The 19,342-nt window shown below is 39.3% G+C and overlaps 1 protein-coding gene across 1 annotated transcript in view; it reads left to right on the forward strand.

Moving 5' to 3' along the window:
• GUCY2C (guanylate cyclase 2C) overlaps positions 1 to 19,342 on the forward strand; it is a 44,289-nt gene that overhangs the window by 21,067 nt on the left and 3,880 nt on the right. The window contains exons 13-24 of the mRNA XM_032107050.1: positions 22 to 84; positions 636 to 707; positions 1,683 to 1,787; positions 2,932 to 3,018; positions 7,143 to 7,275; positions 9,087 to 9,224; positions 13,469 to 13,557; positions 14,276 to 14,367; positions 15,921 to 16,079; positions 17,462 to 17,654; positions 18,044 to 18,218; positions 19,132 to 19,230. Of these exons, the coding sequence (XP_031962941.1) occupies positions 22 to 84; positions 636 to 707; positions 1,683 to 1,787; positions 2,932 to 3,018; positions 7,143 to 7,275; positions 9,087 to 9,224; positions 13,469 to 13,557; positions 14,276 to 14,367; positions 15,921 to 16,079; positions 17,462 to 17,654; positions 18,044 to 18,218; positions 19,132 to 19,230 (1,405 nt within the window). The remainder of the gene's footprint in view (positions 1 to 21; positions 85 to 635; positions 708 to 1,682; positions 1,788 to 2,931; positions 3,019 to 7,142; positions 7,276 to 9,086; positions 9,225 to 13,468; positions 13,558 to 14,275; positions 14,368 to 15,920; positions 16,080 to 17,461; positions 17,655 to 18,043; positions 18,219 to 19,131; positions 19,231 to 19,342) is intronic.

Consider the following 19,342-nt stretch of genomic DNA (forward strand, 5'->3'; position numbering starts at 1 on the left):
ATTATTCTTCTTTGTTCTCAGATTGATGAAGATAAGAGACGTGACACCACCCAGAGACTGCGCCAGGGCAAGTATGACAAGAAGGTAACCTGACTGCAGTGTCCATGCTCCCTTCCTCACCTTTAGGAGGGCACTTTTTGGGAGGTCATTCCACCTCCCCTGACCTTGCAAAATGGTTTGTTCTTATGGAAGGGGTAAGGTATTTGTTCCCTGTCAGCTGCTTTGTATTTTGTTTACTGACAGAAGGCTAAATATTAGACTCCATGAACCTCTAGCCCAGGAGCACAGAAGCATAAACACGGACCAGAAATGTGATACATTTTGGTACTGAAGAGATGAACAGGTTAATGGAGGACAGGCCATTTACATGGCAATTCTTGTGCATTCAGTAGAGCTGTCTGCCTGACTGAGGAATATTCTTGTTGAGTTAAAATCTGCACAGTTATTAGATCTAAATCCTTTGAAGAAACTATAGCTCCAGTACTTATTAGCTGATTAACTGAAACTCCAACAGTGAAGCAGTAGGCAGGTGTTTCTGAAGTATTTCTTTGTATGGACATTTCTTGGAAAAGAAACATGAATTGCTGTTGTACTAAACCTATGATTTTTTTTCTGCACTGGTATTTTTCCTTCAGGTGGTGATCCTAAAGGATCTCAAAAACAGTGATGGTAATTTCTCAGAGAAGCAAAAAATAGAACTAAACAAGGTAACTGTTGCACATAGGAACTGCACACAGGAGGGTGGGATGGAGTCTATGAGTGAAGTCATTGCTTTCCACTGTCAACTCCAACAGCCATATGTTTGTGCATGTTTGTGAGGTGGACAGGTAATGAGTTCCTCAAAGGATATTGCTTGATGAACTTTATCTTTGTTATGTGATCTCATCACCACTTCAGAGTCTGAACTGTGTGCCAGTCAAGCTGAGGATGAATGAAGTAATTCATGCGCTGTCATATGGCCTTACTAAATACATGTGCTGTCATATGGCCTTACTAAATCAATTTTTATAGCTGATGCTAAAAAGCACTGGACTCTTTTGGCTCATATCATGCTAATTCATCAGTAGCAGAATGCTGTAGTTAAATCTTATTATTGAATGCCAAGTGCCGCTCTTTAAATATAAGTTACTCTCTGCTGACTTCTGCATACAGACTCTTTCAACACAGGAGATTAATTTGGCTGCAGTACTGCATCTTGTTTTGAATGGCTTTCCTTTTACACAACACTGCTATATTGTGAATTCAATAAACTCTAAAAATACCTCAAAGTAAACTACAGTTGTCTATTTAAATGGACGAAGTCCATAATATCATGCAGCATCATTAAATTTTTATTATTTGCTCATTTACTGACTGATTCACAACATTCTGTCACTCACAATGGCTATTCTGGTCAGCTGGGAGGTTTGATAGAGAGGCAATAATAGATACTATAATGGGCTCTGGAATTAGCTTGCAGTATCCAACAGCAGCCATTCTTATCTCCCTAATCCAGAAGGCTCTGGAATGACAAATGTCTTCAAGTACTTCGCTCAGTGCCTTAATACACTCTGGTTTAAGGGAAACTCATACATCTTATCAGGGCCTGAGATAAAAAAACCATATCACACAAATATCCATGACCTGTGTTTCTGTATGAAAAATGATTGCTTTTAAAAACAGATGAACTGTTTCTGCTCTAGCTCCTACAGATTGATTATTACAACCTGACCAAGTTCTATGGCACCGTGAAGATAGACACCATGATCTTTGGGGTGATTGAGTACTGCGAAAGAGGTTCTCTGAGGGTAAAGAGTTTTAAAGGTCTCCTTCTACCCCAAAATTATCAAATTTCAAAGAAAAGAAATCCCCATCTCTGTGTCTTTGGCCCTCATGCAGCAGTCATGGACTGAGCAAGTGGTGGTTTCCTCTCCCTTGCTTGGTTCTCTCCATCCCTCCCCAGGTGCTGCTGTGTCACTTTAATGGTTCTCAGCAGCAAGAGGATGAGGTGAGGTGGAGCCAAGAAAAAGTACAGGCCCAGGTCACAGCAACAGCCAGTATTTGTATTGTCTCCCCTATTGGAAGCATATAGGATATAACTTTTTCTTTATTTTCCAAGCTGTAACTGTTGTCTCTGCTGATGTGCTTATGTACCACAGAGTGTGTGAGGACAGAAAAAAGTATATATTCCATATTAGTAAGGGAGAAAAATGGCAAGTTCTGCATTATACGGGACAACAACCCTTAATTTTTGTTTATAAAAAGAAACATTGATAAATTGTAGTAAATTGATGCTGGCAAAATTATGGAAAGACTTATTGTTTATTACTACCAATATTATTTCAGTGCTAATAATGAAGTGATAATCATCAGCTCTTCTGTGGGTGTATATTGTCTCTGCTTCTGTGATCATACAAAGACTGTCATCAGTAGCAGTGGTCTCTGGAACAAACTCACAGCAAGGCAGCAAAATAATTGTTCTCTCTAAGTTATTTTCTGGTAAACTGGCATACTCATGGAAGTTTACTTCTGGCAATGGATGTCATCCTGGCTGAAAGAACTGCAAACGACTGGCAGGCATAGATAAAGCAACAGTTTACTTTGAACTTGTAAAGCTAGGAGTAAATTGGTGGGAAATGGACTGTGAGCACAAAACATGGAAAATCCTCTCCCTTCCTCTTGCACAACTTGACCATTTGTTTCTCAGCTATTTTGTGTTATTAAAGACTTGTTTTCAAGACCAAATTCACAACCTATTCTTAATTGCACAAAACCCTCTTTCCTAGCTCTGTGTAAACTTAATATATATTTAATATTCCCTGGTTTTTTGATTCAACTTCTGTTCTAGTGCATGTACTCTCTATAAAAAACAAAGTTGCTGGTTGAAAGGTGTGCAACTTGGATACCCATATCTCATCTTCTGCTTTTTCCCTGAAAAACTTCTCTTCACAGGATGTTTTAAATGATAAAATATCCTACCCTGATGGCACGTTCATGGACTGGGAATTTAAAATCTCCGTCATGTATGATATTGCCAAGGTAAGTGGACTGCTGATGGTGCAATGTTAATCAACCTGTCCTGTCTTACAAAACTGATCCTCAGAGGAGTGTCGCTCTCAAGGTCTTCTTCTTTCTTAGAGCTGTATGCCTTTCCAGTCTTTTCTCCTCTGGGGACAGGTATCTGAGGCAGGAGAAGCCACTGGCTTTCAGACTGAAGGAGGAAATAGGGACCAGAACTGGCTTTGGGCTATTTATAAATAAACAAATAAAGTATACCCCAAAGAAATGTGGCCCAAAGATCAGAGGGTTACAATCTGCTGACCAATGGTTTTAATAACTAGGGCTTATGCAGTCACAAGCTCCTCAAAACACACTGCTTTGTGGCCTCAGGTAAAGCATACAAAGCAAAACTGTATTTTTTCAAATCATGGAATTATTCTAATATGTATCCAGAGATGGGAGCAACTTTTTCTAAACAATCTGTTTATGTACCATCCTGATTTTCTCACTAGAGTGAGAAAGTCTAGTTTCTCACTACAGCTATCCATTTCAAGCAGTTTGAGAGGGAAGAAATTAATCTTGTATAGAAACCAAGCTGGTTTTCAGTAGCTTTCAACAGATCTTTGCCTTTTAGGTCCTTGTGGTAGGAAAAATCAATATGCATAGTAAAGGAAATTCTATTCTGCATTAGAGACTTGTAACTGTTCAGTTAGTAGTTAAGGAGCCTTTGTAATTCACTGGTGTAATAATTCATTATACCTCTACAGATAATGTAGAGAATCACTTCTTTTTGCTAGTGCTTGGCTGCTCTTCTCTTCCTATTGCTGGTTTGCAGGTGGACGGTCCTATTTCCCTACATGCACCAGTTCAGATTTGGTCTCCACAATGAATGACTCCACTGTGTCTGTTCTAAAGAGATATTGAAAATCTTGTGCTTTATTAAAGCCCCCTTAATCCAAATTGTCACAGTTTGTTGGCCTTGTTAATGACTTTCAAGTTCAGTTAATGTTCAGCATTAAGTTTCATTTTAAATAGCAGCAGAGGAGTTTTCCTTCCTCCTTAAAACATATCAAAACCCAGGGTATTTTTTAACTATTTGCAGTTCACCTTCAGATGTTTCTTTAGAAAATAAGGATTAGTACTGTCTCTGTTTATGAGGAGAGAGAAATCCCAGTCCCCCTGAAAAAGTGACCAAATGCCCAATGACTGCACTCGTACTGAGAATTCACAGCCAGTCATTTGCTGCACCATTGGTAAAGGGGACGTGGCACTTGAGGCTGGATTGGCACACAGCATCCATTATGTGGAATGGCTCCTCAGCATTATTAGCTAGTTAGTAGAGATGGTTCACAAACTCTTCATGAAAACTTGTATGTACCTAGGAATATGAGGAAAATTACTGTCATTTGGATGATCTGCCAACCTCTCCTATTCCTTGATTTGATACTGTGGTGAAGCTTCTGGGACCTAGACATTTCCATGAAATTCTTGTATTGCTTTTTCCAAACCGCATCTTCTAAACCTCCAAGCATCCTGTCTATATTTACTTGAATTGCTTTTCTTTTTAAAGAAGTCATTTCATGGCCTCTCAGCTCCAATTCCTCTCTCAGTATCTATCCTTTTCAAGATCAGCCACAGCTCTCCAGGCTGTTAAAATACCTATGACCAGGTGCAGCAGTTTCTTTGCCTTCCTTTTGAGATGCTTCTCCCTCTCCATGCCACCATTTTCATACACTCTGCTTTTACTATGGCCCAAACAGTCCTCATACTATGCCTGCTCTTCATCTGGCACAAGAAGCTGCTGCGTCTTTTTCTGAACAAAGGCTGGATCACTTGTATTCCCTGGTACAAGCAGCAAAGTGATGACTATTCTTGGAGCGGTCTCTAGTTCAATAGAGAAGGTGGGGTGGCCAAAGAGGAAGCCCTAAATCTACTCCATTTACTTCCCCCTCCCCCTTTTTTTTTTGCTATCGTAGCTGCCTCTAGGATTGATAGGACCACCTTGTAGCTACATGGATTTGGCTACATGTGACCAAAGAACTCTGATGAAAGGTCCGCTGAGAGGGAATTGCAGTAATCAAGCCTTGTAGTTACTAGTGCATGCACTGTAGTTGCAATGCTATTTATTAAATAAGTGGCTGCTGCAGGATATTGTGCAAGGGATTGTAATATTCTTGCATTGTGCCAGAAAAAGGATTGTCAGTCAGAACTAAAGGTTCGGAGCTCCAGAGCAGAGATTACAAGAATCCTCAAGTATTTGAAACTATTGTACTGAAAGTCATTATAAATTTTGAAAATCACATTGTGGGTTCTTAATGGGTTCTGTGTTTTCAGGTAGGTGCATAGGATAGTGGGAAGGAAAGAGGAAAATTTTATCAGGTATGTCTATAAGACCTTTGCCTCCAGAAATTGTTAACAAGAAAGCCTTGGGATAAGGAAATCTAAATTACCTTTGCCTGTCATTTGATCCTGATACTAACTGGGACTTCTGCAATGGGAATATTTTGTGGCCAATGAAAACAGGAGCTGGAAGAAGACGCTGCTGGAGGAAATAGGGCCTAAAACAAAAATAGGGCCTAAACAGGCAAAACATCCTGGGTAGCGTCATCAGGGCTGCATGCTAAAATCTGCCTAATCAAGAAATGTGTTCCTTGGGTATAGTGTGCGCACACTCTGTAAATTTGGCATGGTCTAGATAGGTACAGGATAACCAGTCCAACAACATTCTTCAGAGATTGCATCTTTTGCAGGCTGCTTGTGTCTCAGACATACATCTGCTCTGCCTAAAACTCAGCTCATGTCTCAGTGATCTCTTGTGATCTCTCAGTGATCTCAGCATTTGCTGATCCATTCCCAATTATGGGTAACCCAGTATTTGAAAAGAAAACCCAGCATGGCATACAGTGTATTCATGACCACATGAGCTGTAACGCTGATTAAATTCTATCTACCAGTTACACAAAAGGATGAGCTATACATGTAGGAGTCTAAGTGGGAGATCATTCAGAGAAGAAACTAAACAGATATTACATACCCGTTCTGGCTTCCACAGGATATAGATTGCACTTCATATACTGAGCACAAAGAAAAGAGGACTATAGGAAGAAGAACAACCATCAGTAGGCTATAAGTAGGTGTGAGTTTAAGTAGTTCAGAAGAGTGAGATGAAACAGAATAAATAATAGCAAGAGGGTACAAATTAGCATACCTACTCCCTTCTTGAGCTGACGCCCACTTAATAATGTCTTGTCCTGCTGTGCCTCAGTGCTAGCCCCTTCTTATGTATTGCACCATATTTAAGTGTCTTAGACTAAATCTGATCATTTCAGAGGCCATGAGTAAAAAGGGGCAAGCTACACATCTCTGTATGCCTGTGTGTGTTGTGAGTCAAGAGTCTGAATCTCAGGAAATAAAGGTGAAACTGCATTGGCCAGGCCTCATTCTCGCTTCAAGTTTAGCTCATGGATAGCTGGTATGTATTGACTTGTACAGAGAAAACCATAAACAGTCAGGTCAGCAGAGACCTTTATGACTGTCTAGTCTGATCCCCTGTCTGATCTAAGCCCTTGTACATCATCTAACACTCTGCTCTTGAGCCCTCTGCTTTGCAGTTAGAGGATCTGCTGCAATGTTTCAAATAACGTCTCTGGTGTATGGCGATCTTCACAGACATAAGGAGCAATTCCTCTCACACCTGTTGTGTCTGTTGGATGAACATGTAGTTCCAACTACATTCCAATGTAGTTGGAAGCACTTCTTTGTGTGACATTCCAAGAAATCTATATTTAATTTACCGGAAAACATTTATAGCAAGTGAAATTACAACTTTTGTGGGAGGAAATACATTTCCTTAATTGCTTAATTGTGTTCTAATGTTGACAAAACCCAAGATGCCATGTTGTTAACTAAAAGGAAGGATGGCCTTCCATGACAGGATCCATTTCCTTATTTTGTAATACTGACTGTTCCTAATGTCTTGGAAAGTCTCCTTTGTAAAATAATAATATGAAAGGGAAATGTGATTTATACATATACATTGCAGATGAAGTCCATTTAATTACTTGCACAGATATTATGCTAATATTCACATTCTTGTTGAGTCTGGTAACATCTGAGTGTCTCACATGTAGTTTGCTTTCTTTGTCTTTTATTGTCAACCACAGGGGATGTCTTACCTGCACTCAAGCAAAACTGAAGTCCATGGTCGACTCAAATCCACAAACTGTGTAGTAGACAATCGCATGGTAGTGAAGATCACTGATTTTGGCTGTAATTCAATTCTGCCTCCAAGGAAAGGTAAAAAATGCCTAACTGGACTCTCCTTCATGGTTTCCAACTCAATGGAATTTTCTTATCTTCATAGACCAGTAGGGTCTAATTACATCTTCTACACAGTACAAAACAATGCGACTTTGATTCATATTATAGCAGCCATTATATTGTTTTAACTTAAATAACACAACGAAAGAATTACTAGCAGGTAGAGAAAGAAATTAGTGTGAGAAGGAAGGAAAGATGAATATTCAACTTTTAGTTTAGAAAACAGAGATTTCACCTGTGACTGCAGTATAAGAAACATTTTCAGTATCCAAGTCCTTCATGCAAACAGCTCTCTTCAGCAGTAATACTGAAATTGTGTGAAGAAAAAAAGCAGTTAATTTACCATAAATCTCGTAATTGATTAGATACATGTGTTACTATGGTGCTCTGTGGTATCATTTAAACATTAACAAGCATGACTCTGATAACTCTTGAAGAAATCTGTGTTGATATGCAATGATAACTCGCTTTTCTTTCCTTAGGTAGGAATCTAGTAATATATGCTCAAGCAGATTGGAATAATATTAATAGCTTTTCTTTACATTTTTTATTCACCTCACATTCATAGAATATTTCTGTAAAATAGAACACTCCTTTCTACTCATCTTTTCCTTCTTACTTGATCTGGAGTGAAAAGATGAGCCCATCTGAAATTATGTCATATGAATCTGTAGAGTAGAGCTTGGGGTACAATAAGCACGGCACTGTGCTGTAACTGCAGCATATGACCTGAGAAGAAACTGGTTGCAACTGGTTTGGAGAAAGTTTTTACGTTCAGACACAAACATACTCAAGAGGAGCAATAAGAACATAAAAAAGGACTAAGAAAAGTGCACTGAACATAAATGTTCTATTCATTCTTAATTTTAAAAGTTTCTTATTTAATTTTATATTATTATTACATTGTAATGTATTTATCTTCTATTGCTTATAAGCAGCCTCAGAATTTCTGGTTACTCAGTCTATGTCCTTGAAACTCACTGTTTCACAAGAGATCTACAGATTCATTGTGGCTGGATGTTACAGCCTGATATCATAACACTGTCTTCAGGGTCACTGTGTTCAGGTCACTGTTACGGTATGTCACCAGCATGTCACAGCTGTTGTACCATGGTAGCATTCTGGTTTTGAGGTACAATGGTGCTCATTGCACGAGAAATACAGATTAATAATTTCTGTAGAAAGCAAGTTCTGAGAAGAAAGCAAGTTCTTTCAAGAAAGAAAGTTATGAGCAGGTAATATTATGTCAGGCTCAAAAGCACTTGAGAATTGTTTCAATAGCTTCATGATATCAAGGCCATTGGGAAATATGGCAGTCTTTTCATCAGACACTGTGCATAAAAAACTCCTTGCATCTCCTAGCTCAATAGTTTATGGCTCAGGGTTTTTTTATTATAGCACTGGCATTCCTTGGTCTTATATAGATACATCGGCTATTTCTAAGAAGCCTGTGAAATGTAGCTAAGAAAAGCAAGTTCATTGCCAATAGACATAACTTTTCTGAAGGTGTAAGAGTCTGCATCTACAGTGGAAAGTAGCAGGGTCAGCAAATCCCAGCAAATTGAAAACTACCTCAGAGGTTTATCTAACCTGTACTGATGTCAGCTTCTCAAGAAAAATGCTAAAGTAGGAAATACACAATACCAGTGGGCTCTGGATTGGATATGAAAAGAGTAAAAGGAAATATCATTAGAGCCAGTGGATGCTCTGAGAAGGATCACCCTTTTTTCAATTACTTCTCTCCCTTCCCCCTTTACATCATCCCCCATTGCCATCTGGATCTTCAGACCTGTGGACAGCTCCTGAGCATCTCCGTCACGCCGATGTATCTCAGAAGGGTGATGTATACAGCTATGGGATCATTGCCCAAGAAATCATCCTACGCAAAGAGACATTCTACACCACACATTGCCAGGACAACAGAGGTAATTCCACAGATTTCTCCTCTACTGCAGCCTTCTGGGACGGTTGGAGCTGTAAGTGACCTATTCTCCATGTTTTGTGAAAGGCACTGTCTCTCATACCTGTTTGAACAGCTGCTCCTTTCCCTGCATGGTGAATGAAGAGCCTGTTTGAAGGATCTCACTGTGGGGGCAAGTGTCCCTACTTTTTCTGTAAATAAAGTTTGCATTGAGTTTTCTTGCCCTTTCTCTTCCCTTCTCACCTGGAGCACAGCATTACAGAAGTTAACATTATACAATGTTGTCCGGACTTACTGTAACATTTAAAGGCCTCAAAGGTTTTTCTATTTTGACTTGTAAACAACATGTAATATGCCACTCATTTTAGGCAGAATAAATCAGCATTGTCAACACAGAATAACAAAAACTCAGTTGCATGACATAAGAACAGCTGGCATTTAAAAACTGGCAATTCAGACTTTATTCAAGCTGGTTATAATTAACTTTAGCAATTTAACTTCTGTCACAAAAATCATCTCCTCCTGTAGTGCATCCATTACACCCTGTATTGTCCATTTTTTGACATTGTTTTTGAGTGGCTGTTCTGGTTTTAAGCCCAGCTGGGAATTAAGCACCATGCAGTCGCTTGCTCAACCCCGCCTCTCTACCCTCCTTCCCCCTGGTGGAATGAGGAGGAGAATCAAAGTAAGACTAATAGGTTGAGATAAGAACAGTTTAATAATTGAAAATAAAGTAAAATACAATATTAATGATAAACGATAGTGATAATGATAATAAAAAGGGAAAAACAAGCGACGAACAATGAAATTGCTCACTATCAGCTAACCAATACCCAAACCCCCTTCCTGAACCCAGATAATCTTCCCTTTCAGGTAACTCCCCCCAGTTTATATGCCAGGCATGACATTCTTTGGTATGGAATATCCCTTTGGTCAGTGTGGGTCACCTATCCCAGCTATGCTCTCTCCCAGTTTCTTTTGTGTACCCCCTCACTGGCAGAGCCTGAGACAAGTTAAAAAAAAGTCCTTGACTTAGGAGAAACACAGCTTATCAAAAAACCAAAACATTAGTGTGTTATCAACACCATTCTTACTCCAAACCCAAAACACAACACTGTAACCGTTTCTGAGAAGAAATTAACTACCCTAGCTAAAACCAAGACAATATCCAGCCCAGTCAATCCCAATTCCCAGAATCCAGACATTATTATATACTAGAACTGACACAGAAACATGTGTGGGTTTGGGATTTTCCTAGTGACTAACAATAGTTACTAACAACAAATTTAGACGTTGCCTTTATCTCTGAGTCATTCTGTTGGATCCGCCTCACATTTGTTAAAACATCTAGAGCAGAAGCTCGACAGCCTAATAGCTCTTTTACTGAGTTACATTCGAGAATAATTTCTGGGGCATGTTCATCATCCTACATTATCACAAATCTGTTCATATTTCAGGAAACACAGTTTTTCACATCACCAACTCTATAACATAAATGTAGATTTAAAAGAGATTAGAAATGCCTGTTCCCCTTACAAGAAACTCTTCAAGATTCCATGCTTAATAAAAGGTAGAGAAAATAAGGCCTTTCTATTCCTTTTTCTTGGGAAGAGGCAGACACAATCCTCATGAATGCAAGAATTTTACAAATATTGCCAACATGGAGAAAGGAAGGTGCAATGCCCTACCTTGCTCATTTTGACTTGTGAAGCAAAACCATAGCAAACTACATTCTTTTAACTGCTTTTTGAGCAGTTACAGTCTTTTTGTGTTGTGTTAATGGTTATTAAGTTAGCCTCAGACATAGTGTTTCTTGGCTTTTCTGAGATGTGGTGGCATCCTCATTGCTCTGTGTTTGACCCTGGCTGTCACAGTGAGAACCTGGTTCCTTGTTTTATCTTTTACCTGTTTCTTAACACTGTATTCTGTCCTTTTGCAAAGACTGTCCCTTTCAAATGGCGTTAGGTTAATCCATGCAACTCAAAGAATTTGTAGCACCTAAGCTAGGTACCTGACAGCATCTAAGTGCTGATGTTGGAGATGGTCACATACCAGCATGTGAGGTAAGACAATAAATTAACTAGGTGTGAAACCTAGTAAGTCTGGGTCCACTGTAACTTAAAAAAATAATCTGCTTTGTAAATTTCAGCTGAAATTTAAAATTTTCCATTCAGTGAGGAGATTGTTTTCTCCACAAAACTTTTTTTTTTTTCCATAAAAGCATTAGTAGATGTCTAAGATATATATTGCTGATCTAATGGCTTCTGGTATTATTCTTGACTTTTGATTACGCAAGTTGAGTAAAATGTGTTCATCAGTTCATCAAATTTCATGTAACAGAAAGGAATTAATTTTATTACATATTTCTGAAGTGGCTCTTCATTTAAATGCCTGATTCATTCATTAGCCAAGATGAGCAAGACAGTGAACCATACTTATTCAAACACCTCTGCATTTTGTTTGTGGCATCATCTAACTTTGGAAGACAGTAGCTCAAACTCGGGGTGACCATTAATTTACAAACATCCAAGATAAAAAGAGAGAAAAAATAACCAAATTAGAGTCAATGGTAATGGACAAAGAAATGTCCCTGTTGTCTGTTACATTAATTTTGTTTTTAAGTCACCAGAGAAACTCCTTCAGTGGCTAGGCTATCAGAAGTTAGTCTCTGCAAATTAGAAGACTTGATATTGATATTTCAGGACAGCTGATATAACTGCTTCTCCAGGCTTAAATGACAGCAGCAAGGACTGTGTTCAGATTTTAAAAGACTTTTAAAAACCCCACACCTGAGCTCCATCCACCAACTTAGAAAAACTAAACTCTACTTTCAGTTACTCAGTGAGCCAATTTACTCAACGTGAAAATATGTATCAATCAACTTAATGTACAGTAATTTTGCTGCTAATGAGAGAAAAGAAGTCCCATGACAGGTATACAGAACTGGATTTCTAATGTGTAGAAGTAACTAGGTCATCATCTGCTTCACTGACATCCCTGCAAGAAGCTGTTCTCCGTCTGGTTACTCCACTCTTCTGCAGAAACAACTCATTCACTGCTCAAGACTGTGAAACCTTGCCATGTACCAATGCTCAATTCAGGCTGCCTCCTTGTTCCACTACTTTCTGCTACTGACTAATTGCAGTATTGCTAATAGGTGCTGTTACTTCCTCTCTCAGTTTTGTGTCCAGCATGGAAATCCAGAACATTCCTCCTGCGTACGTGAGCCCTACACAGACTTTCCTGTCTCTTAGCCCACAGAAGACTTCTCAGCAGTCTCTCCACTCTATTGCATTTGGGAGACTCAACTTTTCTGCTCCATCTCTAGTCTGTAATTTCTGTACCAAAAAGTTGGATGCTGCTGCATCATTTTAAGGTGATCATGCACATTGGGTATGTTTAGGCATCTGTAGCTGCTGTAGACCAGTGCAATTACAAACCTTCCTCATATAATTACACATGAATGATGTATACTTCCTTCAGTAAAATTGTATCCCAAATATAATCAGACATTATTAATAAATAATCTGTTCTGATCCACAGATCCCTTTCAATTTCCTTTTATCCAGAGGTAAAAAATTGCTTCTTTTTTTTACCACCCCCCACCCCTTCCCCCAGAATTCTTGAAGTCTGCAGGAGAAAGACAAAGGAAGATATTTTTGCTTTAGTGCTCTCTTACTGTGCTTAAATTGAGTTGTGCAAATGCAGCCTGATTTTGATGTGTTCAGAGTCCAAATAACTTTCATAGAATGCATTTAATGACTAAGAGTACAAATGAGTTAACAAATGCAATGCTTTTAACCCATTTATATTAACAGCTTCATTTTAAGGAAGTTAAGCATCTGCAGGATGATTTGAACTGCTCTAATGAGCGGTGTATGTCTCCACACTTTTGATCAAGTTGCAATGGGCTTTTCACATTGTTTGTTACTATAATTATACTTCATGCTGAGAGGCACACTAGTAATGCCCAACATTCATTTGGGAAGATGCCATAACCATGTCTACCGTAACCAATAAATACTCATGTACATTTCTACTCATTTTGCTTTCAGGGGCCTTCAAGCCAGCCTGTTTTGGTCTTGTGCCATACATTAAGAAAAGCTCCAAAGCTGAAATTCTAACAAAATGAGGCAACTGTCTTCAAGACTTCTGTTTGTACAGTGCCTTGTAACATCAGAGACTGCTATACACAATCAATGTCCTTACGCTTTTTTGTTTAAAGCTTTGTTCTTTTTCGTGTATTAGAGAAACTTTACAGAGTGGAGAGAGGCAAAGAAGTGAAGCCTTTCCGACCAGACCTGACCTTGGAAACAGTGGGAGAAAGACAGCTGGAAGTAAGCTAATAATTAACTAAGTCATTTTCTGGGTGAAGGGTGGAAGTCCTGGCCAAACTAGAGCCCATGATCATGGAAAGGTGAAAGCTATGTGTTTTATGCCAAATGCCCTAACTTTGTGGGAAGAAATTGCATTCTATAGTTGTTACCAGCAATGTGAAATATGACTCATGGAAATTATTTCACTGGAAAGAAACAGAGATTTATATGGTGACACTCTTCTCACCTATTTTAGATATCCTTGAGATGGGATGAATTACACCTCAAGTATACCCCTCTCCACTAATATAGCCCCTATGGCTTCTTGCTCAGGTGAAAATGTCTGTATTGTTGATATTCACATATCCAGCAATGAATCCCATTCTTTTTGGCTGAATCACCAGTTTCAGAAAAATCCCAAACTCAGGATATTGGAAATATAATTAACACAGCATTTACCACCATGTCAGTAACTGTGTCTGACACCAATCTGCAAGACTGGATCCATTTACTTGCCTTTCATTTGTGTATTGCAAATTCAAGTTAAGATCATGTCACTACTCATCACAGAGTTAAGATGCCTGCAATGAGTGTTCTAACCATAGGTTCAAGACAATTAGTCACACAATTTAGTATGTTGCTGGTCAAGAGTAACTGGAAATTCTGTAACGAACTAGTGCGGTTTAGCACTACTCTCTGTCTATATCTCAGGTGGACTTTTCCTTAAATTTTTTTGAAGGTATATACACTAGTGAAGAGCTGCTGGGAGGAAGATCCAGAGAAAAGGCCTGACTTTAAGAAAATTGAGAGTACTCTGGCTAAAATATTCAGGTGAGAAGCAGGGGCTTTGTTTTTTAAGATGCTCCAAACTCCTCCTGTATTAGAAAGCTCATATTTTTAAGTGTGTAAATTGATGTGATTATGATTCAGTCAGTGGAAAACCCTAGTGTCTTCACTTAGATGCTGTTTTATTCTTTGGCAGAAAAGTAGGGGAGCATGTACATATGTATACATACACCTGTGTACAATGTACTGAGTGAGGGTGAGATGATCACCTTACCTCAAATTGGTACATTATGGAACTAGCAAGCTGGATAATTAGGGATTTAAACCAATCAAGTAATTCACTCCCTCTCTCTAGTCAAGAGTTGTATAGTGACTCATGTAATCTACATTTTGGTAAATGAATGCACATAGATGTTTGAAGGATGATTTGAAAGTTTGGATGGTCCCAAATTAAGCTGACTAGAAATTTTGAGTTGTAACTCACAAGAAGTATTAATTACAGGGCTTTGGTAGTACAAAGTTCTGGGAAAATAATAAGGGTCATAGCTGGATAAACCCTGTGGGGTTACACAGGCCTTTCACCTGCACAATGCTGCATTGTTCCTGCAGAATTTGGTCTGAATTAATTATTTCAATGACCAAACAGTGAGCTTTTAATCACTTCTCCTAGGAAATTGCTCCCCAGTTTTTAAGGTTCTCCCCATGAACAAACCCCAACAGCATCATTTTACACTTTACATGGGCAAGACAACTCTAATATGCATAACTGAATGTATCAGCTGAATAACCTTTCTGCAGCTGAATAGAGAGGCCTCCTGGTTCAGCTCCTAAACCTCCATCCTACAAAAGCAAAAAGGTTGCCTCTTGTCACACACAATATAGTGTTCTTTTCATGTAGGTCTAAGATGATGCATCCCTGACATAAAATTTGTTTAAAGAGTAATTTTGAAGGCCAGTTGGATGCAATACTAATCTGACTCTTCCAGTCAGCCTGGTCCCAATTACTTTCAGACTGCTTTGGTGAGTGCAGGCTGCCCGGACAAACAAGTTTGAGCAGCTCATGTTACCACACTTCTGCTTCCAGGGGTTAGTAGGCTTTAGTCTGCAGGATTTTGTGAGTAAAACTAGCCATGGGGCTGTCCATTGTTCCACTGTATTCTTCAGTCTTCTAATCAGACAGCCTCAAATTGTCTTAATTCTTCTGGCTGAAGTCCCCATCTAAACATTATATGCAATTTTCTACCTACTATTTTTAGCTTCCTCTCAGAATTTGAGTTTGTCAGTTACTTTTTACAAATGTATGTTCCTGGATTACCCAAGGTAATCTGGAATTGACAATATTAGCAGGGTTAGGTGATTGAAGGCTGCCTTAAGAATTACCAGCTCCAACTGACAAGTGTGGATTACAGACTTTCAATTCATCTACATAAGGCCTCCAAGCAAGCAAAAGAATGATGCACTTGAGGCGCTTTGCATTCTAACTATAGGGAAGTCAAACACTGAAGAAGTTTTCTGTTGCTGCTTTTTTGCCTCCTTTTAGCTGCTCTCAACAATGTACATCTTTCTTCTTGATTCCTGTGTAATTCTGTTATTTGCAGTAATTTCCATGGCCAGACCAATGAAAGCTACATGGATACCCTGATCCGGCGTCTACAGCTGTACTCGCGGAACTTGGAACACCTGGTGGAGGAAAGGACAGAGCTGTACAAAGCAGAGCGAGACAGAGCAGACAGGCTTAATTTCATGTTACTTCCAAGGTAACTGGCCAGGAGGATTTTCGCTGCCATTTTATTTACATACACCCGATTCTTGCAGAGTAGGGGATAGGATTAATGTTTATGTTCTATTTTCTTTCCATCTAATCTAATCCTGCCAGAAAGGAAATAAGAAGCAGCTGTCCCTGAGCTCTCCACCCTATGGTGGAGTGTCATGCCAAGATGGTATTGGGACCCATTATCTTCCTCAACATTTCTTCACGCACAGGTTTCCCCCTTTCCAGCACAAGCCTCTCTTTCACTGCCTTCCTGGGAACACAGACCTACAGTGATCCCACATCACAGAGCTCTGCTCTGCTCCAGCACCTTGCTAGGTAGAAGGAGTGTCTTCAGCTGAAGAGCAGGAGTGCAGTCCAACTTCAGGCTGGAGTTTAGCAATGCAACAGAGGGGCTGAGGTTGGCTGGGTCATACTGGGTTAGATGGATTCTTCAGAGCATGCTATAGGACAAGTATTATTGGTATTATAATATTGGTAATACCAGTAATTTCGGTATTGCACATATTTGGAATAATAGAACTATCCTGGTATGTCATTACTAGCTTCAAGGATATTTCAGTAGTCAGGGTATTGATTTTATGACTCATCACAAAAAACAAAGTGCTTGTTCAATCCAGTTTTGGGGAAAATCAGGAATGATCTGGCTGTATAGACAGTACGACAAGGAATTCATGTCTCCTTCCACTCTTTGTTGTTCCTACCGCTCTATTACTGTTTCATTGTAGATGGAACACAGCATTGTGCAAAACCTATAATTTTCTGTGTCTCTTTCAGTTATTCTCTTCTAATACCACCACTAGGAACAGGTATTTTTCTGGATTTAGAATTGCAAGAAAATGAAGGTACCTCTTGAATAGGCATTGACTGTCATGGTATTGAATTTTTCTTCCATAAAATTATCAGACTATGATACCTCATCTGAAATCAAGATGAGTTGATGTAATTATTATAATGAAATTACTTCTATGCTGAGAAAACAGAAAAAACTGTCTGGTCTTACTTATTGTATGGGTAGAATTTAGGTCTACATGTCAGGAAGTTCAGAATTTCAGTTTTAAATTTTACTCAATATCCCTGTTTCTGACCTTAACCAAGAAGCTCAGTTGCCTGTGTCTCAGTTTCCTCATGGTTATTCACACACTTGGATTTTGAAAGTCTGTAGTGCATTAATTACCATTAGTAAGTGCTTTGAGGTCCCTGACTGAAAAGCATTATGGGCATCTAAAATGCGATTGCAATGGCAGTTTTCAGCAAACTATTTGATGTTTCTTACACAGAAAGCAATACTGTGATTGGGTTGCATGAAAAAATACCTTTAATAGTAAACACTACTCCTCTGTCTTCCTGCCTTCTCTATTTCCACAGGCCAGTAGTAAAATCTTTGAAGGAGACTGGCCTGGTAGAGCCAGAGCTGTTTGAAGAAGTCACTATCTACTTCAGTGACATTGTTGGCTTCACCACGCTCTGCAAATACAGCACCCCTATGGAGGTGGTAGATATGCTCAACGATATCTACAAGAACTTTGACCACATTCTTGACCATCATGATGTGTACAAGGTGATTATCTCTGTACTTTTGCTCATTTACACCCAGTGGACACACAAACCGAATTGCATGATGTGGTGGCTAAGGAAATCTGCCTTCTAAGCAAAGCAAAAGAGAGAAAAACAGGTCAGGATTACTTTGTTTCAATATGCTTTCACTGTGCCTACTTATACCAAATTTCCTACAGTAGGTGGTCACACATTCATTAATTGGAATGCTGGGTATAGTTATAAACACTCATATACCCAAATGGTGTCAGCTACCTTAAACGAATCAATCCTGCTCTCTGGGGGAGAAATATTTAGTCATGAACAAAAGGATCTGATAAAATCTTTCTGCTTCTAACTGAAGATGTACTTTTCTATGTCTGCAAATAGTGAGTTCTGATTTTATTTCCACAGGTGGAGACCATTGGTGATGCTTACATGGTGGTGAGTGGTTTACCAAACAGGAATGGCAACCGGCACGCAGTGGACATCTCCATGATGGCTCTGGACATCCTCAGCTTCATGGGATCTTTTGAACTAAGACATCTGCCAGGGCTGCCTGTTTGGATTCGCATTGGAATTCACTCTGGTACACAGTAGTGCTAGATCAACAGTGACAATGTTGTTACCTGGTTTTGAACAGAATTAACACCTATACAAGATCTGGGATATATGCCATAGACAACTGCTCTCCTCATGAAGAATCAGGTTGAAAAAAAATGTTCATAGAGGAAGAGTAACAGAAGTAAATAAGTCACTGTTTTGCTCCTGCTGTAGTGAAATAGCCCATAGCCATTAATTCACAGCTTAAGTCAGTAGCTAGGATGAGCAACAGCCACTGTTCCTGGTGTGATTAAACCAGTTGTATCAAATAAGCCTTCACAGATTATTTCTCTCTGACTGAAGCAGAGATCAGTCATGGCCAGCTATGCTTATCTAGACAAAAAATGCAAGCCTGTATTTTGTGCTTTTGGAGGCAAAAAGTTTTGTTGAGTCTGTGTAGGACTTAATGTTTTAATTTATCTGTAAAAATACTTTTTGTCAAAGGGGAACTCCAGATAGCTCAACAACTTTGGGAAGTTCCTCAACACCAGCTGCCAGGGGAGGAACATATCCAAGAAAGTGACTGAGGCACTGGGAAGCCTCTTGAGGCACCACTATGCACCCCTGCATAATGAAGCTTATTCTATTTTTCTCTTGCTTCCTGACAGTTAATAAATGTACTTCTTTTTTTCTGCACAGAGATCGTGCTTAAATACAATTAACACTGTGCAGCTGTGTCCTTTTTATGCTCTTATTGGATTATGCAAGAATAACAGAGCTAGGCTTGGTTTGTAGTGGGAGACCACAAGATACTGTGGGAAGTGAGGTAGAAAGTATTGCCGTTGGTGAGGAACGCAGAGTTCCCCCAGGAATTGCACTGCTCTGCAACAGTGAGACACCTGCCAAATAAATCAAGTCTCTTGGTTCACCCTTTTTATCTCTCTGCATCCCATTTTTAGGTCCATGTGCGGCTGGTGTGGTTGGAATAAAAATGCCTCGTTACTGTTTGTTTGGAGATACAGTAAACACAGCTTCGCGGATGGAATCCACAGGCTTGCGTAAGGATTTAATTTTAGCTCTCAGTGTAACAGGACCAAAGGCTATTGGTTAATTTGTGATCAAGTGTCTGTTTTCAGCCGAGAACAATTTATTATCAGCTTGCAGAAGTTT

This window comes from Corvus moneduloides, chromosome 4, assembly GCF_009650955.1.
Source record: "Corvus moneduloides isolate bCorMon1 chromosome 4, bCorMon1.pri, whole genome shotgun sequence".
NCBI classification, from domain to species: domain Eukaryota; kingdom Metazoa; phylum Chordata; class Aves; order Passeriformes; family Corvidae; genus Corvus; species Corvus moneduloides.